The sequence below is a fragment of the Haliotis rubra genome, unplaced genomic scaffold (assembly GCF_003918875.1).
Source record: "Haliotis rubra isolate DU_JTF1 unplaced genomic scaffold, ASM391887v1 Scf58, whole genome shotgun sequence".
Lineage (NCBI taxonomy): Eukaryota > Metazoa > Mollusca > Gastropoda > Lepetellida > Haliotidae > Haliotis > Haliotis rubra.
In genome coordinates this window covers 2,292,803-2,313,669 of record NW_025767279.1, presented here as the reverse complement: position 1 = coordinate 2,313,669, position 20,867 = coordinate 2,292,803, and the positions used below count along the sequence as shown (strand labels likewise).

The 20,867-nt window shown below is 42.3% G+C and overlaps 1 protein-coding gene across 1 annotated transcript in view; it reads left to right on the top strand.

Moving 5' to 3' along the window:
• Positions 1-20,819, top strand: part of LOC124254744 — a 40,040-nt gene extending 19,221 nt beyond the window's left edge. Inside the window, exons 6-16 of the mRNA XM_046688588.1 lie at positions 2,117-2,277; positions 3,198-3,387; positions 6,657-6,890; positions 8,072-8,371; positions 9,848-10,033; positions 11,523-11,705; positions 12,641-12,811; positions 13,464-13,635; positions 18,821-19,008; positions 19,586-19,978; positions 20,193-20,819. Of these exons, the coding sequence (XP_046544544.1) occupies positions 2,117-2,277; positions 3,198-3,387; positions 6,657-6,890; positions 8,072-8,371; positions 9,848-10,033; positions 11,523-11,705; positions 12,641-12,811; positions 13,464-13,635; positions 18,821-19,008; positions 19,586-19,978; positions 20,193-20,366 (2,352 nt within the window). The 3' untranslated portion in view covers positions 20,367-20,819. The remainder of the gene's footprint in view (positions 1-2,116; positions 2,278-3,197; positions 3,388-6,656; positions 6,891-8,071; positions 8,372-9,847; positions 10,034-11,522; positions 11,706-12,640; positions 12,812-13,463; positions 13,636-18,820; positions 19,009-19,585; positions 19,979-20,192) is intronic.
• Positions 20,820-20,867: the final 48 nt, after the last annotated feature.

Genomic DNA, 20,867 nt, shown 5'->3' with positions numbered 1-20,867 from the left:
TTCCTCGTCGCTGGTACATTCCCGAAACGGACATCTGACTTGGGTAATCTGAACTTGAGGCATTACGGGGCCTGGTTTCAGGCAAGCTGGCAGTCATAGCAATTGTGTTTCAAGTCAGGCAAACATCTCTTTCCTTCGTCTGGTAACTCGTTTTGGGGGACGAAAACAACGCTTACAACCACCACGTACCGTATTTACTACAAGATATTAAATTGGCTTCAGCCACCCATGCTCGTCGTAAGAGGCGACCCACATGATCGGGTGGTCAGGCTCGCAGACAACTGTATGCCATTGTTTCCAAAATTCGTAGATCTATGCTCATGATGCCAATCACCTGTTTGTCTGGTCTAGATTATTTACTGACATCCGCCATGTAACAGACACGTTGCTGAGAGCAGCGTTAAGCAGCTAAACAAGCAATGGCAAGACAATTGCTGAGTGTCATTCACTGAATAAAGATCAGTGTCTATACTGAAAATGGGCAAATCATCACGTGAAGTCTCTCTTGCACATTTTATGTTTTTCAAATACATTTTACACAGTTTCTACCATAAACTACCCAATATATATGTGAAGTTTGTGTAATCCTAACGGAGTCCATCACCGGCCAATCCTGGAATGTTAATCTCTTCCTTAAATCGCCTTTTAGGATTCTTCCACCACGAACTGGCCTTAGGTTATTCACCAGGACATTGCGTTGTCAGAAAAACGGACATTCAAAGTGTTCAGCGTCATTGTTGTTAGTTGTGACTTTGTACATAAGTATCTGGTCAATAATATGTTTCGGTTATTTCACGGTGGTGTTTCAGTGTATCCCAACCAGTGGTCAATAGTGAGAGCACCGAATTTAAGACATGATGACTGAGCTATCAGAGAAAAGAAACATTACCAAATGATATTTTAACCATAACGTTCAGGAACCACGCAAAACTTTGAAAAAAGATGCAAATGAGATGTATGGTCGACATGAAGACCATAGTTTCATTTAATCAGCGTTAAAATCAAAATCGGCGGAAGGCCTTAAAGCGAGAGATGTTTCGATCCTATCTCAATCATTAGAACGTGAATATTTACAAAAGCGATTTCCGTTCTCCACTACGGGCATCAATATAGATCTAATCTTGGCGTTGTGCTGTAAATGTCAGACGCCTGATAACGTGCGGAGATACTCTTCGCCATTCCTCTTGAAGAACCTGAAGACGCTATTGTCTGGTTCCGGGAATCACCGGTCACGCACGGTCCCACAAATGCTCAATTGGCGACATGTCAGGTGACCGAGCAGGCCGAGGTAGCACGTTGTCGTTGTTTCCCTGGAGGAAATCCTTGACGATACAAGCTACTACTACTACTACTACTACTACTACTACTACTACTACTACTACTACTACTTACCCGTGAAGATCCGGTTTAGAATTCAGCAATAAATGCTTGTCGTAAGAGGCGACTACCGGGGTCGGGTGGTCAGGCTGATTGACTTGGCTGACACATGTCATCGTATACCAGCTGCGTAGATCGATGCTCATGCTGTTGATCACTAGATTGTCTGGTCCAGACTGGATTATTTACAGACCGCCGCCACATGGATGGAACACATGCTGAGTGCGGTGTTAAACAACAAACCACAACAACTACTACTACTTACGACATGATGACAAACTAGTTTCGGTCATAACTTATGTGCTACGGACCGTGAATGTTACGTGTCTGTGATCATGCAGATGTAATAGCGATATCGCCGTGAAGTAACCGTGATGCATTCGATAGATCGCTTTCATACATATGTGCCCTCTCTGTGATATAATGTTTTAGTATCGCTGTGGGATATCTACGATACCGTTGACAGTTCAAGAACTCGCCCATCCCAATGCAATACCAACACCTTAGGCTATAAGTAAAGCTGTTTAAACCTATAGGCAGAAGTTCTGCAAGATGTATGCTCGTCGTGTATTCACTCAATGATTATTCAACAACTCCAGGAAGCGCTGTGGTCACCAGTACCACACTAGCGCCAATCTGTGATCTTTAGGCTGTTATTCAGGCTGTATATAGATTATGCAGACGTCCTGCAAGACGTGTACTGGTTGTATATTCAATCAATGTAAAATGGTTATTACAGGCTCCAGGAAGCACCGTGATCATTGCGAGTACAAAGGCGGACAAATCTCCGCCCGACGGGAACCGTGCCACTCTGCCGTCAGGGGAACAGATTCTCGACTCCCTGAGGACGAGCCTGGACAACTGGAGGTTCTATGTCCTGAAGGAGATAGACGAACTCAAGTGAGATCAGATAATGGGAAAATACTCAAGTGATATAAGACAGTGTGAAATAACTTTACTAAGTAACTCATTTGAAATAAGACAACCGCTAATCAGTATTGTGCACTGAATAATTACTCCAGACACACGAAATGCCAAATCCGAAATACAGACTGGTACATATCTTGACACCTTCAGAGGCAGTGGTGGACTTTATTGAGTAATGTTGCATAGTCAAGAAAATCCGAGTGCTGCCATCACTAACTGCTTAAAAAGATGGGAAGTCGTAACTGTTTCGTTGTATGCAATTGTCTGAATACGTAACAGTTTTTAGGACATTGTTACAAAAATAATACGTCCACGTAATTGCTGTATTCTGAAGTACATAACTGTATACACATTTACACACATATACGAATTTACAAATTGAAAGGTTATGGTAAGCATAACCAGATCAAGACCCGTAAGATCCGGGGTAGAATAGGTCTTCAGCAAACCATGCTTGCCACAAAAGGCGACTATGCTTGTTGTAAGAGGCGACTAACGGGATCGGGTGGTCAGGCTCGCTGACTTGGTTGACACATGTCATCGGTTCCCAATTGCGCAGATCGATGCTCATGCTGTTGATCACTGGATTGTCTGGTCCAGACTCGATTATTTACAGACCGCCGCCATATAAGTGGAATATTGCTGAGTGCGGCGTAAAACTAACCTCACTCACTCATAACCAGATCAAATAAGATAATTCAAGGGGATTCCTGCAGGTTTCCTGTAGTTGACACTACATGGCTGGTCCTAAACCCAGTTCTTTGAGTCGCTGACGCTAATTGGCGTCCGGTGGTTACTCGGGCTAAATAAAATGGACGACTAAACGTTTGAGTTTTGTTTCGCTTTAAGTAATGATCCCGGTGTTGTGAGTAAGTCCGACTGTTTTCTTGAAGGCTGTTGTCACGAGAAGCGCACGCCAAAGAACCGGAGTCGGCCAACAAGAGCAAGAAGAACGACACACGTCACAGGCACAGCGACACCTACCCTGTAGTCAAGTCTCAGATGGAGGTGTGTGAAGCCATCCTCATGAAGGTCAAGGACGTGCCAACCAAAGTGTACGATGTCAGCTCGTTAGACGGCCAGGTAACATGTACAGGAATGTGTTACAACATCCAAACTCTTGGGAAACACGGTTGCATGCCTTTGTTAGAAGGCAACCCAGGGGAATTAACAAATCCGTTAGTCGTTGGTGTGCTTCAATATTTCATTCTGATTCTGACATTTATAGTTTGTCAGAATCGGTGCCATACCCGGATGTACAACGGATGTAAACGTGAAAATATAATTTAGGTAAACTGCAAGCTGACACATCGTATTAACAGAAATAATGTTCAAACCGTCGTTAAGCTTAAAAATTGATGCTTATCATTTATTTTATCAAAGGCTCATATCCCCATACCCCGGAGGTTTCAAATAACAGTAACTACGTCTGACAGAAACTGCCGAGTTGACGGCCGCTTAATCACAGGAGGAACCATACATTTGTAGAAATGAAATATCAGTTCATTTTTCACCGTTTCCGGTAAGCAATTTGAAGAGGTCTACATTCTGACTGATCAGTCGGGGGCTTCAAATCACGCAGACTAAGTCTAACAGAAACAGTTTTTTTCTTTAAAATATTATCGGTAGGCAATTAGAAATAATTATATTGCTGTATCATGTGTGACCCGTATGGTGACTCACGGTTCAGGGTCCGGATCCACAAACCGTTCGTAGCGCTACGACATTCGTAAGCCTACGCTACACTATAGCGTTTACGACAGGTCGTAACGTTACGAAGGCTTTGTGGATCAGGACTCTGAACAGAACTCTGTAAGTCTTGCTTTATGTTTATTTGTATGCTTGTCACTCATGATATCTGCCAGTTACTGTAAATGTCTGTGATGTATGCGAGTAATTGTAACAGTTTTCAGCGGGCAGAGGCTGTACGGACTCGCGGGGTAGGTTTTTTTTATGCGAAATCGACATTTGCCGATCTGTGATAATATCTCAAAGGCTGTTTTTATGAGTTCTTGTTTCAATGATCTGATGGAGGCTTATAAGGTCACCGATCGGTCAGTTGCTGACCAGGAGTTTCTGGCGATTAAGCTTAGTACCGGTCTCTGATCACCTAATGATTCGAGGGTCACTAATTGGACAGTTACTGTCTGGCTGAGTCGTCGGTTGATATAGCCGGCTGCCTGTTGTGACCCCAAAACGAGCGTGAGATTCACATATTAGACACTTACTGATTGGCAGTTATCACCTGCTGATAAAGGACCTTATTAGGGACATGGACATTGTCACAACCAATTAGTTAAAAAAAACCACACCTATAAAACAGCGCCGAGAACGAAGTCAACATCGTGTGCGAAATGCGCATCATGTCGGAAAGCGCACGTAAAATCTCAGAATCATCATCATCGACGTCAGCAGAGGCACAACAGGGCTTTTTCATGTGTGTTTTCATGTCTCATTTATTGATTAACATCTTAGTATCCTACGTGTCTTTCTTTCATAAGGTTTATGTTGAGATATATAAAAGAGTGTGATACCCATAGAAAAAGTTTAAATCAGCCATAGTTCAACGTATTAAATGTCTCAATATACCCGTACTGGTTTTGCTTTTGAGTCCACCCCTCCTACCTGTTTCTTTTTATAGTGATAGTGAGACTCCATGGTAGCTACATACTTAATAGTTTCAGTATAAAAGTTATTATTTTTACGTCAGCTGTCGTTTATAATGAAGCTAAGCTTTATTTCAAAATGGGCATTTAAAAAGTGTCCATTGTAATACAATATCATCGCACACTAATTTTCATAAAGCCATGGTCTGTTCCAAATAAGTCGCATTGGACTTATAAAAAACCCGCATTGCTCATTTCACTAATCTCCAGTAAAGTCCTTTAATTTTGATTTTCCTATCTCCCTACCACTGACACTGTAGTTAAGCCGAACTTAGTTTAACAGTTATTTCACACTTTTACATAAATTGTAGAGATAAATGTGAAAAAACAGTTTTTTTCTATTTCCGACAGTATTTTTTTTAAGTTGGTAACCCAACATTGATAACACGCGACACGTTTATCTCATATCAACAGCGGAATGAGTTTTTGTATGGTAAATATGATTTATTAGGAAAAATCCAAAGCTATTATGCAATCCTTTGTTGAGCATTATACGAGTCACATGTTTTTTAAAAATTTAATTTGTGTTGTTGAATATATGACATTAACGATGCTAAAACCCAATCTGCTAATTATCTCGATTTCTTCGTCGAGTCAGCCCTGATCTGATCGTGGTTTTACGACGTCTTGTGGCTAGTATCGTATCATAACTGTATCTATGTATTCAGACCTATTTGTGTGATTTTAAATGGTTAAAATGTGCATGCTACAGAAAATAACTGCACACACGTCTTAACTGTTTTCATATGAACCCAGTTTGGCGAAAGATTTACCGGTTTTGTGGTTAGAGCGTGACATGAGTAATAAAAGCGTCGTACGCGTTTTTCGGTTGCAAAACGGCCAAGCAGCCATTTGGAATATCCCTCCTTTTTCCTCACATCATGTATGTTCCCCTCAATCACAACAATTGGCGTTCTTATGTGAATGACATTTAAAAGTTCGTCTGATGAACAGGGGGGAGGGGGGTGTGTGTGTGTGTGTGTGTAGTTCTATGGATATACAACTTGTTTATTACAGTATATATGCGACGTTATGGTGTAGATGCTAACACCGTTGTTTCGACTATTTTAACACACTCTTTCCTTGGTTTAAATTGAAAAGATTCATTTAAAAGATTGCCAATTCCATGAAACATTATTTTTGCCTTCTGAGTACAGTATTAACTTAGTATTTTAAAAATAGTTCAAGATCAGCTTGATCTTTCTTTGTATTTAAAGCTCCCTTACTTGGTGGATTTGGGAGATGAGAAACACAAAATGAATATATACATCTGTGCATAAAATAAGCACCACCCTGTATTTTTACCAATTAATTTTGTCTGAAATGAATTCTAAACTCTTTCCAAAAAATCATCTTTATAATTTGATAGAGAAAGCATTTAACATTTCAAAAACGAAAACATCATTGAAAATACCATGTACTTTAATTAGGATAATTGCCTATATTTAAAACAGGTGTTTTCTATAGATCGTATCGTTAGCATAATATGTTCCATGGTATGTTAAAGCTTATAATTAGATTACCTGTTAGGATTTCAAGTAAGGATAAACGAACCAATGAAATTTGGAAATTGATGATTACAACTTTGGACCTGGCAGGTCCCGTGTCAACGTAACCGGCGGCGTTCGTCGCTGTTTTTGTTTGCTACCGTTTGGTTCATAAACTATTTTATTATTTCACACTTAGGGTATCGATGAACTGAAAACGGTCATCTTCCAAACAGCCCTGGACCCCGTGAAGTTCCCGCACCTGGACCGGACCATCAAACCCAGCACCATCTCCTTGTACGACGAGATTCTGAAGCTGCGAGAACGAGATCTCGTTCTGCTGACATGGGGTCAATTTCGAGATATAGCGAATCAGCTGAGTCCTGATGGCGATGACACGCTCGAGGAGGATACTGCTTTCCTTCAAACAATTGTTAGTCTTATTATGCATATTTTGTATATTCAGGTGTAAACTTGTATATTTTATTGAAAGTAATTATGGATTTCAGTAAAATCATAAAGATAAAATCATAAACATAAACGGCTTATATTTCAAAATGTTTAACATAGTGAACTGATATAAATTTGTTTACATATTATATTTGAAACCATATCACTAATCATTTAATCACCTCCTAGTTTCTGAGTGAGTGAGTGAGTGAGTGGGTTTAGTTTTACGCCGCACTCAACAATATTCCGGCGGTCTGTAAATATTCGAGTCTGGACCAGACAATCCAGTGATCAATAGTTTCTGAGAGGCGTGCGTGTGTGCGTACGTACGTACGTACGTACGTACATACATACATACATACATACATATATACACTTACTATCAAGCAAGCTATCTCTTTGTTGAAGCCATTTGACAATTCCCTTACTGTCGCTATCAATGTGAATAGATTATTTAAAATACTATAATTTTGTGAAAATCAATTTTGAAAAAGCAACTGATCACGACGAATCACAGACCCGTGTTTGTATCGGATAAGTGAGTGGAAATTCGATAATGATTATTGTTCGGGTTTCCTTTCCAACTATTGCACAATATGTTTATGGAGTATACCGAGCTACCGATCACGGAAGTATGTTAGTGCTAAGTCAAAAACTATATCATCCACGTAGATGATAATTTCATCTATGGAGAAGATAAAGGGTCTGTGGCACTAATATCCATATTCTTCCAGAAGAGCAAATCATGCTGACCCTTTTGGCGAACTTCTTGTGTCCCCACTGATTTTCAATGATCCATTTATATTTTTTAAACTCTTATGCCTTTAACTTCCAATAGAATCTATATACCTGATTAACCCCCGGTGTTGACGTTTCAACGAACGACAAGGAATTGTGGTGTTTAGGGTAACTTTCTAATGGCTGTCAAATCGGTTGTGTTAATGGTTGTTTTCAGTGTTAATGTTTTTATTAATACGAAGAACACCGTCGATGAAGTTGATGTCAGCAATATCGATGAAGTTGCTGATATTTTGAACATGTCGCCGTTATTGCATTAGTACATGAAATATGTATGTCTTTTCCAAGCAATCAACAGCCTCCATTAAAAATATAATTTACGTAGTGCAAGAGCTCATTTCCATCCACATTTTGTCAACATTACAGGGAGGCCTGCTCGATTTCAAAATGACACCATCCCTTTCCAACACTCCCGACAAGCCCACTTCCAACATCCCGACCGCGGGGACGGGCCGGTTTATCTGTGTCCACCCCGGCGTCCTCGCCAACGCCGTGTGCTGCTGCCTCGTCGACGACGACAAGAAAGCCTTCAGGTTCGAGTCGTGCAGGTTCTGGCCCAAAGATTCTGGCTTCAAACGTCCAGATCCTCAGGTGCTGTGCAAGGTGCTGGAGTCGATACCTCATGAAGGTCTAATTAGGGAGTCTCTTCTTCCATTGTTGTGGCAGGTGAGCTGGTCTGTGAGAACTTGTATATAATCTCATTTCCTGGCTGTAATGGGTGTGAGTGATTTCTGAATAGATTACCTCATTCTATTATCAGCTATTATCAGCTATTATCCTGATATCCTTCCTATACATGTACACATGTTTCCCAGTCGGAACATTATATAATCATTTAGTACGGTGAATACAAGGGACGTCAACCTGTAAGACGAGGAGGGTCGGAACGGCAACCCATGCTTGTCGTAAGAGTCGACTTACGGGTTCGCTGATTTGATTGACACATGTCATCGTATCCCAAATGGGTAGATCGATGCTCATTATGTCAATTACTGGAATGTCTGGCTCAGATTTGGTTATTTACAGACAGCCGTCATGCAGTTGAATGAATATTCCTGTGTGTGGCGTTAAACAACAAACAACACTGACTGACTGAGTTTGGTTTTACGCCGCTTTTAGCAATATTCCAGCAACATCACGGCGGGGGACACCAGAAATGGGCTTCACACATTGTATCCATGTGGGGAATCGAACCCGGGTCTTCGGCGTGACGAGCCAACGCTTTAACCATTAGGCTACCCCACCGCCCCTAACAAACAACAAATAAAGGAAACAAAACAGACTGTAGGAAGTGAAATTTGTTGGCTTTCCTGTGCTGTCATGTCTCAATGCGATGTAAAGGGTCTAGCACGATCAAGCCTTCACGGTTGACAACCTGACCGGTTTACGTCTAGACCAAACAGCTGATGGAGAGCTTGTCATTCAAAGACCACCTCTAACTAGTTCACCATATTATAGCATGAAGTGGCTCTGGTGTGTAGTGTGAGCTCATCTGACAAGGTCTTCATGGGTAAAATGTGTAAAACCAATGCTGGGACCACCGATCGAGTTAAGCCAGATAATGCAAGTGTTTCCTTGAAGTGATCATATTGGGATCTCTCATTAATCGTCTTAAAAGTGAGAAGACCGTCATCTTGACCCAAAACACTGCCTTCTGTTGACACCGCTGACACTGCCTTCTGTTGACACCACTGACACTGACACTGCCTGATGTTGACACTACTGACACTGACACTGCCTGATGTTGACACCACTGACCCTGTCACTGCCTGATGTTGACAACGGGGTGGTAGCGTAGCCTAGTGGTTAAGGCCTCCGCTCGTCAAGCCGAAGACCCGAGTTTGATTCCCCACATTGGTACAATGTGTGAAGCCCATTTCTGTTTGCCTTCGCCGTGATATCGCTGGAATAGTGCTTAAAGCGGTGTAAAACTAAACTCACTCACTCACCTATGTTGACAACACTGACACTGAGTTATGTTATAGCAAGACTTACACTGCCTCATGCTGACAACACTGACACTGAGTTATGTTAGCAAGACTGACACTGCCTCATGTTGACAACACTGACACTGAGTTATGTTAGCAAGACTGACACTGCCTCATGTTGACAACACTGACACTGTTTTAACCAATGTTCCAGGAGAGCAACCTGTACGAGGACCAGATCATGCACCTGGTGCGTGTGTTCACCTACCTGGGTCTGTTCATCTGCTACTGTAACAGCAAGACTAACTGTGAGGGGCTAGCCCTTCCCTACTACCCCCACCTGTCGGTACAGCGCTGTCTGTATGCTGTCCTCCTGGATCTGCTGCCCAACAACAGACCAGTAAGTACCAACACACCCTCGTGCCGACCATATTTCTATCATTCCACGGGATCTGACGCGATGTTTTGTAGAATTGGTGAAGCCAGAGTTGACTTCGGGTTTCAACTTCCGGTGCAGATGCTTGATAAAGTGCTAGCATATATACTAAACATTTCAATGAAAATATAAGAATTGTAACTCTTTAAATTTCACAAATACCACAGGATATCGATAAGAATGTGTGCGAGGGGATACCGTAGATATAAGATGATATTGAAACATTTCGAGTGGTATGTGTTTTCGACTGAACAGATTACATTGATCATCAACGTCCAGCTAGACACACCATTATTCCACGGATGAATATGTCTAATTGTCTAATGCGACATTTCCCCTGAATTCCTTACAAAGACCTTAATGAGGAACGTGTCGCTACAATGTTCGTACTACATTGTCTACGACGGCCTGGCTCCTTTCTGTTCCATTTTTACGGCAAGGGATAAGGCTAAATCTATTCTAATAGCTTTGCAACTTATTAACCGTTCCAAGGAAGTCAGATTTGTCATATTTTCAGATAGCTTACAATGTCTACAGGCAATCAAAATCCGTAAAGCTGACCATTCGTGTTTGGTTGAAATTTTGAAATGGCATCTTAATCTGTCTGTGGCTAAAATTTAAATTCTTTTTCGTTTGCTACCCAGTCACGTTGGTATTGTGGCAGTTAAATCTGCTCTTGGGAAGTCATTGTCAAGCTGTAAATTTCCATACACTGTCGTAAAACCTCCTATTTGGCAATATGTCAAAACGTTTGGCAGCAATGATAGAACTTAACATATATAATCAAATAAACTGCATGCCATACAACCTTTGATAAGATATACTGCCCTAGCTGGTTTAAATCGCCAAGATGAAGTGCTGATCCGAAGGTGTCGCATTGGACTTTTCGTGAGAGGCGGCTAACGGGATCGGATGGTCAAATTCGCTGATTTGGTTGACACATGTTATTGTACCCCAATTGTATAGATCGATGCTCATGATCGCAATCACTGGCAATCACTGAATTATCTGGTCCAGATTTCATTATTTACAGACCGCCGCCATACGGCTGGGATATTTCTGGGTGCGGTGTTAAACGACAAACAAACGAGTCAAGCATGGGTAAACTGTGTTAAGGCGATTTCTGGTGTTATTCTCCATGATATAATTGATATATAAAGCAAACTACGGTTATGTCGAATTTAAAGGCACCACTAATTTTAGTTCGTTATAACCGTTCGCATTTCGACTAAAATATACGGGAAGAGAAACGTTTCGTTATATCCGTCAGTTCGTTGTAGATGTGTTCGTCGTAGACGTAGATTACTGTATTCCAATTATATTATGGAGAACAACAGAAATGGCCTTAACACAGTTTACCCACAGTTTATGTAAGTATTAAAGTAGGTTAGTGGTGTGTGGTTTAGCAACTGTCTTCATGTCACGAATAACCTGTCTGATTAATGTTCTTCAGCAACTTAACTGGACACCCAAGCCTTTCAAGGGAGACTTGCAGATCACCATAGGCTACGTCTTCCCCACCGGGCTCCCCGTGGGTGTGGCCAAACAGCTGTTGGCACACTGCCAGTACGTGGGTCAGGATACCAGCTCCTACCGGCACATGTGGAAGTACGGGGTGCTCCAGAGGGTCGGGGAGGTAGGTTCCACTGATAAGGGGAAGCCTTTGGTTAAAGCCGACTTTGACTTTTTGACATTCGGTCCTAATATGGATAAAATAATGCTAATATATTCGGCAGTGGGGAATGAGGCACACCCAGGTTGAATCTTAAAAATATTATTTGCTTTCAATCAATGACAGTTGATGACAGATATTCTAATCTCCAGATGTATATTATATTTCCTTTTCCAAAAAGTTTATGTTAACAGTGAGTGAGTGAGTTTAATTTTACGCCGTCTTTAGCAATATTCCAGCAATATCACTGCGGTCATGTTAACACAATGTCCAGGGTGCTCATTTTCAAGGTCAGATCATTTTATTTTCATGCAGCACTTTCTGTGCTGGCGATTAGGTGCCTAACTCTGAGGGTTTGGGTTCGAATCCCGGAGGGACTCAACCCAACAAACGTACTAGAACATGTACTTTACTGAGAAAGTGTAATCCCAAATATACGATATGTTACGTTTGACCACTAAATGACATTGTGTATTCATAGCACAATACATGTCGAACAATCTATTTCTACCGTTTACAATTAAGCTGAATACAAATTATATATGGTCTCTTGTACTGAACATATGAATGTTTCATATTGTTAAAACGTTTTTAAAGAAAATTACCCCAAACAAGCTATGTAAGTTTATTTTATATAAAAAATAAAAAGTACTTCTGTTTGATGTTAAGTACAGAAATAGTATGTTAAGTACAGAATTTTTTTACATTTTCTGTATTTATGTTTGTAATACTTGTGTTCAGTATTCATGGAAATATACAACAATAGTTTACGATAAACGCAGCTGTTTATTGTGTTACAGAAGTAAACGTATAGATTTGTTTATGAGTCTGATGAAGAAGATTGTCATATCTGACACTGTGTATTTAAGCTCACAGATGTAACCACCTTCTTGTTGTAGGCCATAGTCTGCGCGGAACACGACAACTCCCAGTTCAACATCAGCTGCCGGGTGAACGCCGACGAGCCTGGCCAGGAGGACTCGGCCGTGCAGCTGCTGTGGGTGTCGTTGTCGCCGTTCCTGCTGTCTCTGAACAAGTTCCTCAACTTCTGGCCCGGGCTTTTCTACAAGGTGACGTTGTCTCTTCTTCATTTCAAGGGGGTAAGGTACCTCAAAAGCGACCGACGGGATTAGGTGGTCAGGCTCGCTGACTTTGTTCATACATGGTTTTGCATCCCAATTCCTAGATTCGTGCTATGTGACGGCGGTCAGAGTCTGGACAAATATATTTTATTGGCATTCAAGTTGGTAGGTCAAAAATGAAACATACAACTTTATGGATGACAACTTCTTGTTTATTGCATAGAGCGACGTTTCGATGTAGATTTTTATAATGTTATCAATTTACGTCGAAACGTCGCTCTATGCAATAAACAAGAAGTTGTCATCCATAAAGTTGTATGTTTCATTTTTGACCTACCAACTTGAATGTCAATTAAAAAAACATTGTCCAGGCTCAGACCGCCGTCACATTGCTGGCTTATTGCTGAGTGATGTTAAACCACAAACTTTGAGAGAGTTTTAGCCAAGTTCCAGCTATATCATAGCTGGGGACACTAGGCATGGGCTCCACATATTGTACCCGGGAGGGAATTCGAAGCCAGGCCTTCAAAGTGATGAGCAAACGTTTTAAGCACTAAGTTACCCTACTGCCCATAAGAATCAAAGGAAAATCAAACCGTCACTCAGTCACTCACCCGTTCACTGTGTATCTGTTACCTAGATGGTCATCCTTCCTCTGGGCCACCAGTTCTACCACGAGGAGAAGGTGGAGAGTGAGCCGATGGTGTCCCTGCTGAAGTGCTTGTCCTACTGGCTGGCCGACAAGAAATACAGCTTCAAGGATGGGGAGGTGGAGAGAGAGATCGACCTGCAGCTGCTCTTCCCCTTCAGAGGTGAGGCTACAGCTCTATGTGGGTCCTACTTATCCCCTTCAGAGGTGAGGCTACAGCTCTCTACAGGTCCTACTTATCCCCTTCAGAGGTGAGGCTACATCTCTCTGTAGGTGAGGCTACAGCTCTCTGTAGGTCCTACTCATCCCCTTCAGAGATGAGGCTACAGCTCTATGTAGGTCCTACTTATCCCCTTCAGACGTGAGGCTACACCTCTCTATAGGTCCTATTTATCCCGTTCAGAGGTGAGGCTACAGTTCTCTATAGGTCCTACTTATCCCCTTCAAAGGTGAGGCTATAGCTCTCTATAGGTCCTACTTATCCCCTTCAGAGGTGAGGCTACAGCTCTCTGTAGGTCCTACTTATCCCCTTCAGAGGTGAGGCTACAGCTCTCTGTAGGTCCTACTTATCCCCTTCAGAGGTTAGGCTACACCTCTCTATAGGTCCTACTTATCCCGTTCAGAGGTGAGGCTACAGTTCTCTATAGGTCCTACTTATCCCCTTCAAAGGTGAGGCTACAGCTCTCTGTAGGTCCTACTTATCCCCTTCAGAGGTGAGGCTACAGCTCTCTATAGGTCCTACTTATCCCCTTCAAAGGTGAGGCTACATCTCTTTATAGGTCCTACTTATCCCCTTCAGAAGTGAGGCTACATCTCTCTATAGGTCCTACTTATCCCCTTCAGAGGTGAGGCTACAGCTCTCTATAGGTCCTACTTATCCCCTTCAAAGGTGAGGCTACAGCTCTCTGTAGGTCCTACTTATCCCCTTCAAAGGTGAGGCTACAGCTCTCTGTAGGTCCTACTTATACCCTTCAAAGGTGAGGCTACAGCTCTCTGTAGGTCCTACTTATCCCCTTCAGAGATGAGGCTACAGCTCTCTATAGGTCCTACTTATCCCCTTCAGAGGTGAGGCTACAGCTCTCTATAGGTCCTACTTATCCCCTTCAGAGGTGAGGCTACATCTCTCTGTTGGTCCTAGTTATACCCTTCAAAGGTGAGGCTACAGCTTTCTGTAGGTCCTACTTATCCCCTTCAGAGGTGAGGCTACAGCTCTCTGTAGGTCCTAGTTATACCCTTCAGAGGTGAGGCTACAGTTTTCTACAGGTCCTACTTATCCCCTTCAGAGGTGAGGCTACAGCTCTCTGTAGGTCCTACTTATACCCTTCAGAGGTGAGGCTACAGTTTTCTACAGGTCCTACTTATCCCCTTCAGAGGTGAGGCTACAGCTCTCTGTAGGTCCTACTTATCCCCTTCAGAGGTGAGGCTACAGCTCTCTGTAGGTCCTACTTATACCATTCAGAGGTGAGGCTACAGCTCTCTATAGGTCCTACTTATCTCCTTCAAAGGTGAGGCTACATCTCTTTATAGGTCCTACTTATCCCCTTCAGAGGTGAGGCTACAGCTCTCTATAGGTCCTAGTTATACCCTTCAGAGGTGAGGCTACAGATCTCTATAGGTCCTACTTATCCCCTTCAGAGGTGAGGCTAAAGCTCTCTATAGGTCCTACTTATCTCCTTCAAAGGTGAGGCTACATCTCTCTGTAGGTCCTAGTTATACCCTTCAGAGGTGAGGCTATAGCTCTCTGTAGGTCCTAGTTATACCCTTCAGAGGTGAGGCTACATCTCTCTGTAGGTCCTAGTTATACCCTTCAGAGGTGAGGCTACAGCTCTCTATAGGTTCTAGTTATACCCTTCAAAGGTGAGGCTACATCTCTCTGTAGGTCCTAGTTATACCCTTCAGAGGTGAGGCTACAGCTCTCTGTAGGTCCTACTTATCCCCTGCAGAGGTGAGGCTACAGCTCTCTGTAGGTCCTAGTTATACCCTTCAGAGGTGAGGCTATAGCTCTCCGTAGGTCCACGTATCCCATTCAGAGGTGAAGCTACATCTCTCTGTAGGTCAGGCTACATCTCTCTGTAGGTCCTACTTATCCCTTTCAAAGGTGAGGCTACAACTCTCTGTAGGTCCTATTTATCCCCTTCAAAGGTGAGGCTACATCTCTCTGTAGGTGAGGCTACAGCTCTCTGTACGTCCTACTTATCCCCTTCAAAGGTGAGGCTACAGCTCCCTTTAGATCTATCATTCTCCCGTCCTCAATACCGGTCTGTAGATAGCACTCTTCTGTATCACCCTGAATACATTTGGTCTATGGGATAGTAGTGTTGCAGCCTTGTTTTAGTGAAGGAATGTCGATGAGCTTACTCATGTGTGTACATGTGTGTGTGTGTGTGTGTGTGCGTGCGTGCGTGCGTGCGTGCGTGTGTGCGTGCGTGCGTGCGCACCCACTCTTTTGTCCTAAAATTTTATTAAATGACCATTGAAACTCTCGCGAAAATTAAGTGTGCAAAAAAAACAGCACAGGTACAAAAGCACCAGCACGGGTATGGTGGTGACCTTTGACATCAGGGCCGAACCTGGTTTCAGTTCCACAAGTATCTTTTTCTTACGTTCCCAGCGCCTAAGATTACTGGGTCACAGTCCCAGTTGATTGACTGGTCAAAAGAGACTGCGCTGGAAAACGGTTATGTGTATTCAGCGGTGATGGGAAAACGTCGTACATGCTAACCGGTTAACGTGGTCTGCGCCAAGCGGATAAAACCCCACGACAGAGCAACATGTCCACCAATAATTAGACTAAACAAAACAACCAAAACGTTTGCACATCGATAATGCCTTCAACAAATTAGTTTTGTCGGCTTCTTTTGAACTACATGAGCCGTTAAACTGAATGTGTTCGTGATCACACAAAAATAAATGAATAAAACAAATAAATAATAATAAATAAAAATATATTAAAAAAATAACAACAAAAAACACGTTTAATTTTTCATACGATAACCTCTTCCCACTGTTTAGTCTAATAAGTGTATGTTTTCGTTAATGTGAAGGAGTGCGTCGCAAATAAGTTGTACCTGTTTATCAAATTTCAATTCAATTTCGACCTGCCTACAAATCCAGACATTTATTTATTTATTGTCAGGTGAGCTGCAGATCTGTTTTTGTTAAGGAATCATAGATCATTAACAAAATGAAAGCATGAGCTTGTTAGATAATTACCCATGGTAATGTCCACTAAATACCCTTAGCTGTTAGCTGTCCGAGCAGGAACTGATCAGCACCTTATTATCAGTCAAGCTTGAGCCTTTTGTGATACAAGTCTCACACCCGGCTTCCGAACTCACTAATCACACGTTTCCTGATAACTAGCATTGATTTTCTATAACCACCTGTCAGTGGACACATACTGACCACACCACACAACTGTCTGACCACAGTGGCCGAAGGCAGCAAAACTCATAGCGTCAGGGTAAGCGATATCATTCAGGAAAAGATTACGTTGAGGGGAATGTTCGAGTAACTCTCCCAGCAAGAGCCGAGGTAGCGTTATTTGTAAGGAATGGAGAGTTACGAGGATATTCCTCAACTTACATTGTTTTATGTGACTTGGTAAAACGTGTCTTGATATTTTTCCTACATCGTAATGCAGAAATTATCTCGAAAAAGTATATATGTTATCAATAACAATCTCATTAAGCAACTGAGGTGTTGTACATAGCCTGTAACACGTGCACGGAAACAACCACTTTCCAGTAATCAAGCAACTCTCCATTCATTACATAATGGAGTGCTGAAACAGTAGATGTCATAAATGTAAAAGAGCCACGATAAGTGAGTTTGGAAATAGATTCCTCTGTTCGTGTGTACGCTAAGTGTGCTCTCAATGTATGAAGGTAAGTGAGGAAGGGCATCAGCTGTTCGTTATTTGTTGCAATGGACATTTCCTGTGCAGAATCTGATCACCAAGCAAATCGGCCTGTAACTGGCCCGGTTCGATTCCCCACATGGGTACAATGTGTGAAACCCGTTTCTGGTGTCCCACGCTGTGATATTGCTGGAATATTGCTAAAAGCGGCGTAAAACTAAACCCACTCACTCTAGGCCTTTGAAACTTCTGGATTCTTCTTGCACATGAAAAAGGTTTTGCTGTGACTTTTAGTTTATGTCAAGTTTATAACTTTTTATGATTTGATAGTCAGTATTATAATTACATATAATGCTAAAACATTCCTAAGGATCAAGTTTTGATTATATGAATAATTATCCAACAAAGATTGAATTATCCTGGTCCATACTTATTGGGTGACATTTCAAGATGAAAGGGCAGATTGTATGTTTGTTGTTTAATGCCGCCAGCTCTATGCCGGGGGTCTGTTGATAATCGAGTCTGGACCAGACAATCCAGTGATCAACGGTTGATCCACAGCATGAGCATCGATCTACACAATCGGCATACGATGGCATGTGTCAACCAAGTCAGCGAGCCTGTCTACCCGATCCCGTTAGTCGCCTCTTAGGACAAACATGAATTGCAGACCAATTCTTCAGGATAATGAAGGGGGAGAGCATGCCTGTTAGGGGCAGGATGTGCACAAGGTCCTTGGGAGTCTGTGTTTTGATCTACTGTGACAGAATCGTTGCACATCTTTATCATAGAGGACAGTAGTATTTACTGTGAATGCACTTATGCAGGTTGACTCCTTTGTTTACTGGTTGACTCCTTTGTTTACTGGTCGATGCCTTTGTTTATTGGTTAACCCCTTTGTTTACTGGTCGACGCCTTGTTTACTGGTTGACTCCTTTATTTGCTGGTCGATGCCTTTGTTTAAAGGTTGACTCCTTTGTTTACTGGTTGACTCCTTTGTTTACTGGTCGATGCCTTTGTTTACTGGTTAACTCCTTTGTTTACTGGTCGATGCCTTTGTTTACTGGTTGACTCCTTTATTTGCTGGTCGATGCCTTTGTTTAAAGGTTGACTCCTTTGTTTACTGGTCGATGCCTTTGTTTACTGGTCGATGCCTTTGTTTACTGGTTGACTCCTTTATTTGCTGGTCGATGCCTTTGTTTAAAGGTTGACTACTTTGTTTACACATTATAACCCATTGATAAAGCTCTAAACGTTTTTATGTAAAGAGGATGTTCCTCAGTAATATTTTGGATGCTGTGGGTTGTCTTGTGGCAAAGTGTCGTCATGCCGATGCCCCACATACAATACAATGAAAGAAGCCTATATTTGATGACACCTATCACGATATTACCTGAATATTGCTAAATACAGTGTAAAAATCATACTCAATCAATAACACTTTAGTTTTAGCATCTTCTGTCTATCATGGCTGTGTTCACTATTTCAGACTGCCCAACTCTGCATTGTGTCGAGGACTGGTTGATGTTTGTGTTAAACAAGAAGCATCTTGTGTTCCCCTCTGAGGAGAGCAACACAATCATGGAGCCCACCACAGACACGAAGACGGCCCTGAAGATTAACCCATTGCTTCTCCTCAGCAAGGGATCAATGAAGCTCAAGAGCAAGAAGAAAAAGGTTTGTCGACTCTTTCCTGACCATAAGTAGAAACATTCAACTATGGTTTTCTTAGGCCCAAATAACTATTCATGTTTCAATTTGTAATTATATTAAATTAATTACAGTCTGTGCTTGTTTCTGTAAACATTTGTAAATTTGTTTAATGTCTGGTTACATTGTGTTACCAGTGCGAGGTATTTTCTGTACATTATAAGTTGTTCACTGGACACGAGGGGGGCATGGGTTGATGTACCCTCGATGTTTGTTTATGTTCCCTGTGCCCAATGGCGAGGGGAACATTGAAACTAATAGAAGAGCGCTCAGCGAATCAGAAAGCGACATTTATGTGTGAGGTAAGATAAAAGTGATTGTAAAAGGGTAATTGTATTTGAAGTAAGCAAATTCGGCCAAATATGCATTAAAACAACATAAAGTTTCTAGTGTACACTGTCACCAGATTGTGTAATCTATAATTAAAAATACGTATCACTTACTTTTGCCTATGAGTATACTTTAGTTAACCAGCTTGCAAGGGTACTGCAACATTAAAACTGGAATAATGTTAGAGTGATAAAGGGCATCCTTGTTTTCATAGAGTGTAGAGGTGAAGTGGAAGTTAGAACCAGTAGGAGACAAAACACCTCCACCTCCACCCACGGCAGGAACTCCATCAACCAACGCTACACCAAAGCCTGACCCTAACCAGAAAACAGAGGTCAAAGAGGAGACAACTCCAGCTACACAAAACACCATCACTGGAGGGGGTAAAGGGGAGGAGAGTATTCCTGTTCCACATGTGACGGACGTGTCCTTGCCGAGTGGGAAGGGTGCAGTGAAGATTGCCTGGTCAGAGGAAGAGGAGGTGAAGGAAGCGACACGGATAGCGTCTGGGTTCGTGGCGGCCATCATGGCTAGTGCTGTGGCTGAGTTCATCTCGTCGGAGTGTGAGAGCAGCCAGATGTACAAGGAGGTTGTGTCAGCAGCTCAGGTGAGTCAGATGATGGACTGACCGACTGCCAGGGTCCGTTCGACAAAGCTGCCGTAGCACTTAGGTGATCGTAGGTCCCACACTTTAACATAAATTTAGCATTGTCGTTGTGATACTAATGTCAACAAACAGTACCTCTGCTGGATCGTTAAGCTCCCTATGCCACAAAATCCCACATAGAACACCCTAATATACCCTGTACTGTCCTATCCAGGTGGCTGCAGCCAGGGTGACGGCCGAGGCAGCACGGGCAGCACAGACAGGAGACATCGACGGCGCTGCCAAGGCTGTGTTGCAGGCTGTGAAGGCCGTGGAGATAGCTATGGGCAAGTCTGGCACCTCAAGTGGACAGGGCCCTATCAGAAGCAGACTCTGTGTAATACTCTGAAGAACATGTGACCCTCTTGTCTTTATACTGGTAACTGACATGTCAGGACTGAAAAATGTGCAAGCCAAAGGGATGTGATGCGGAATATATTATTCATCTTTTCTAGTATTTATATGGATTTTAAAAATAACTTCTCAGACAGCTTATTGAGCAACAGACAGTGTGTTCAACTCATCTGATTGGCTTGGAGCCTATCTGTTGACAGGTATCAACCAAAATATATATCCTGAAGAAACACGTCACAACTGGTTAAAGAAACATTAAATGGAGATGTGCTTCAAAGTGGAAATAACAGTGTGAAAAGTGTGATACATACATTTCTAGAAAACAACCTTGGTGGATGCCCCTTGTAAACAAATTTGGTGGATTCAGAATAGTACTGTGAAGAGAGCGTCATGTCATGAGTACAACCTTACTCCACTACGTACTAGCTAATACTGGATTCTGCTGCCATACTCAGTATCCTACCAGTGCCAAGGTGATGCTCATCTCTGCTTATGT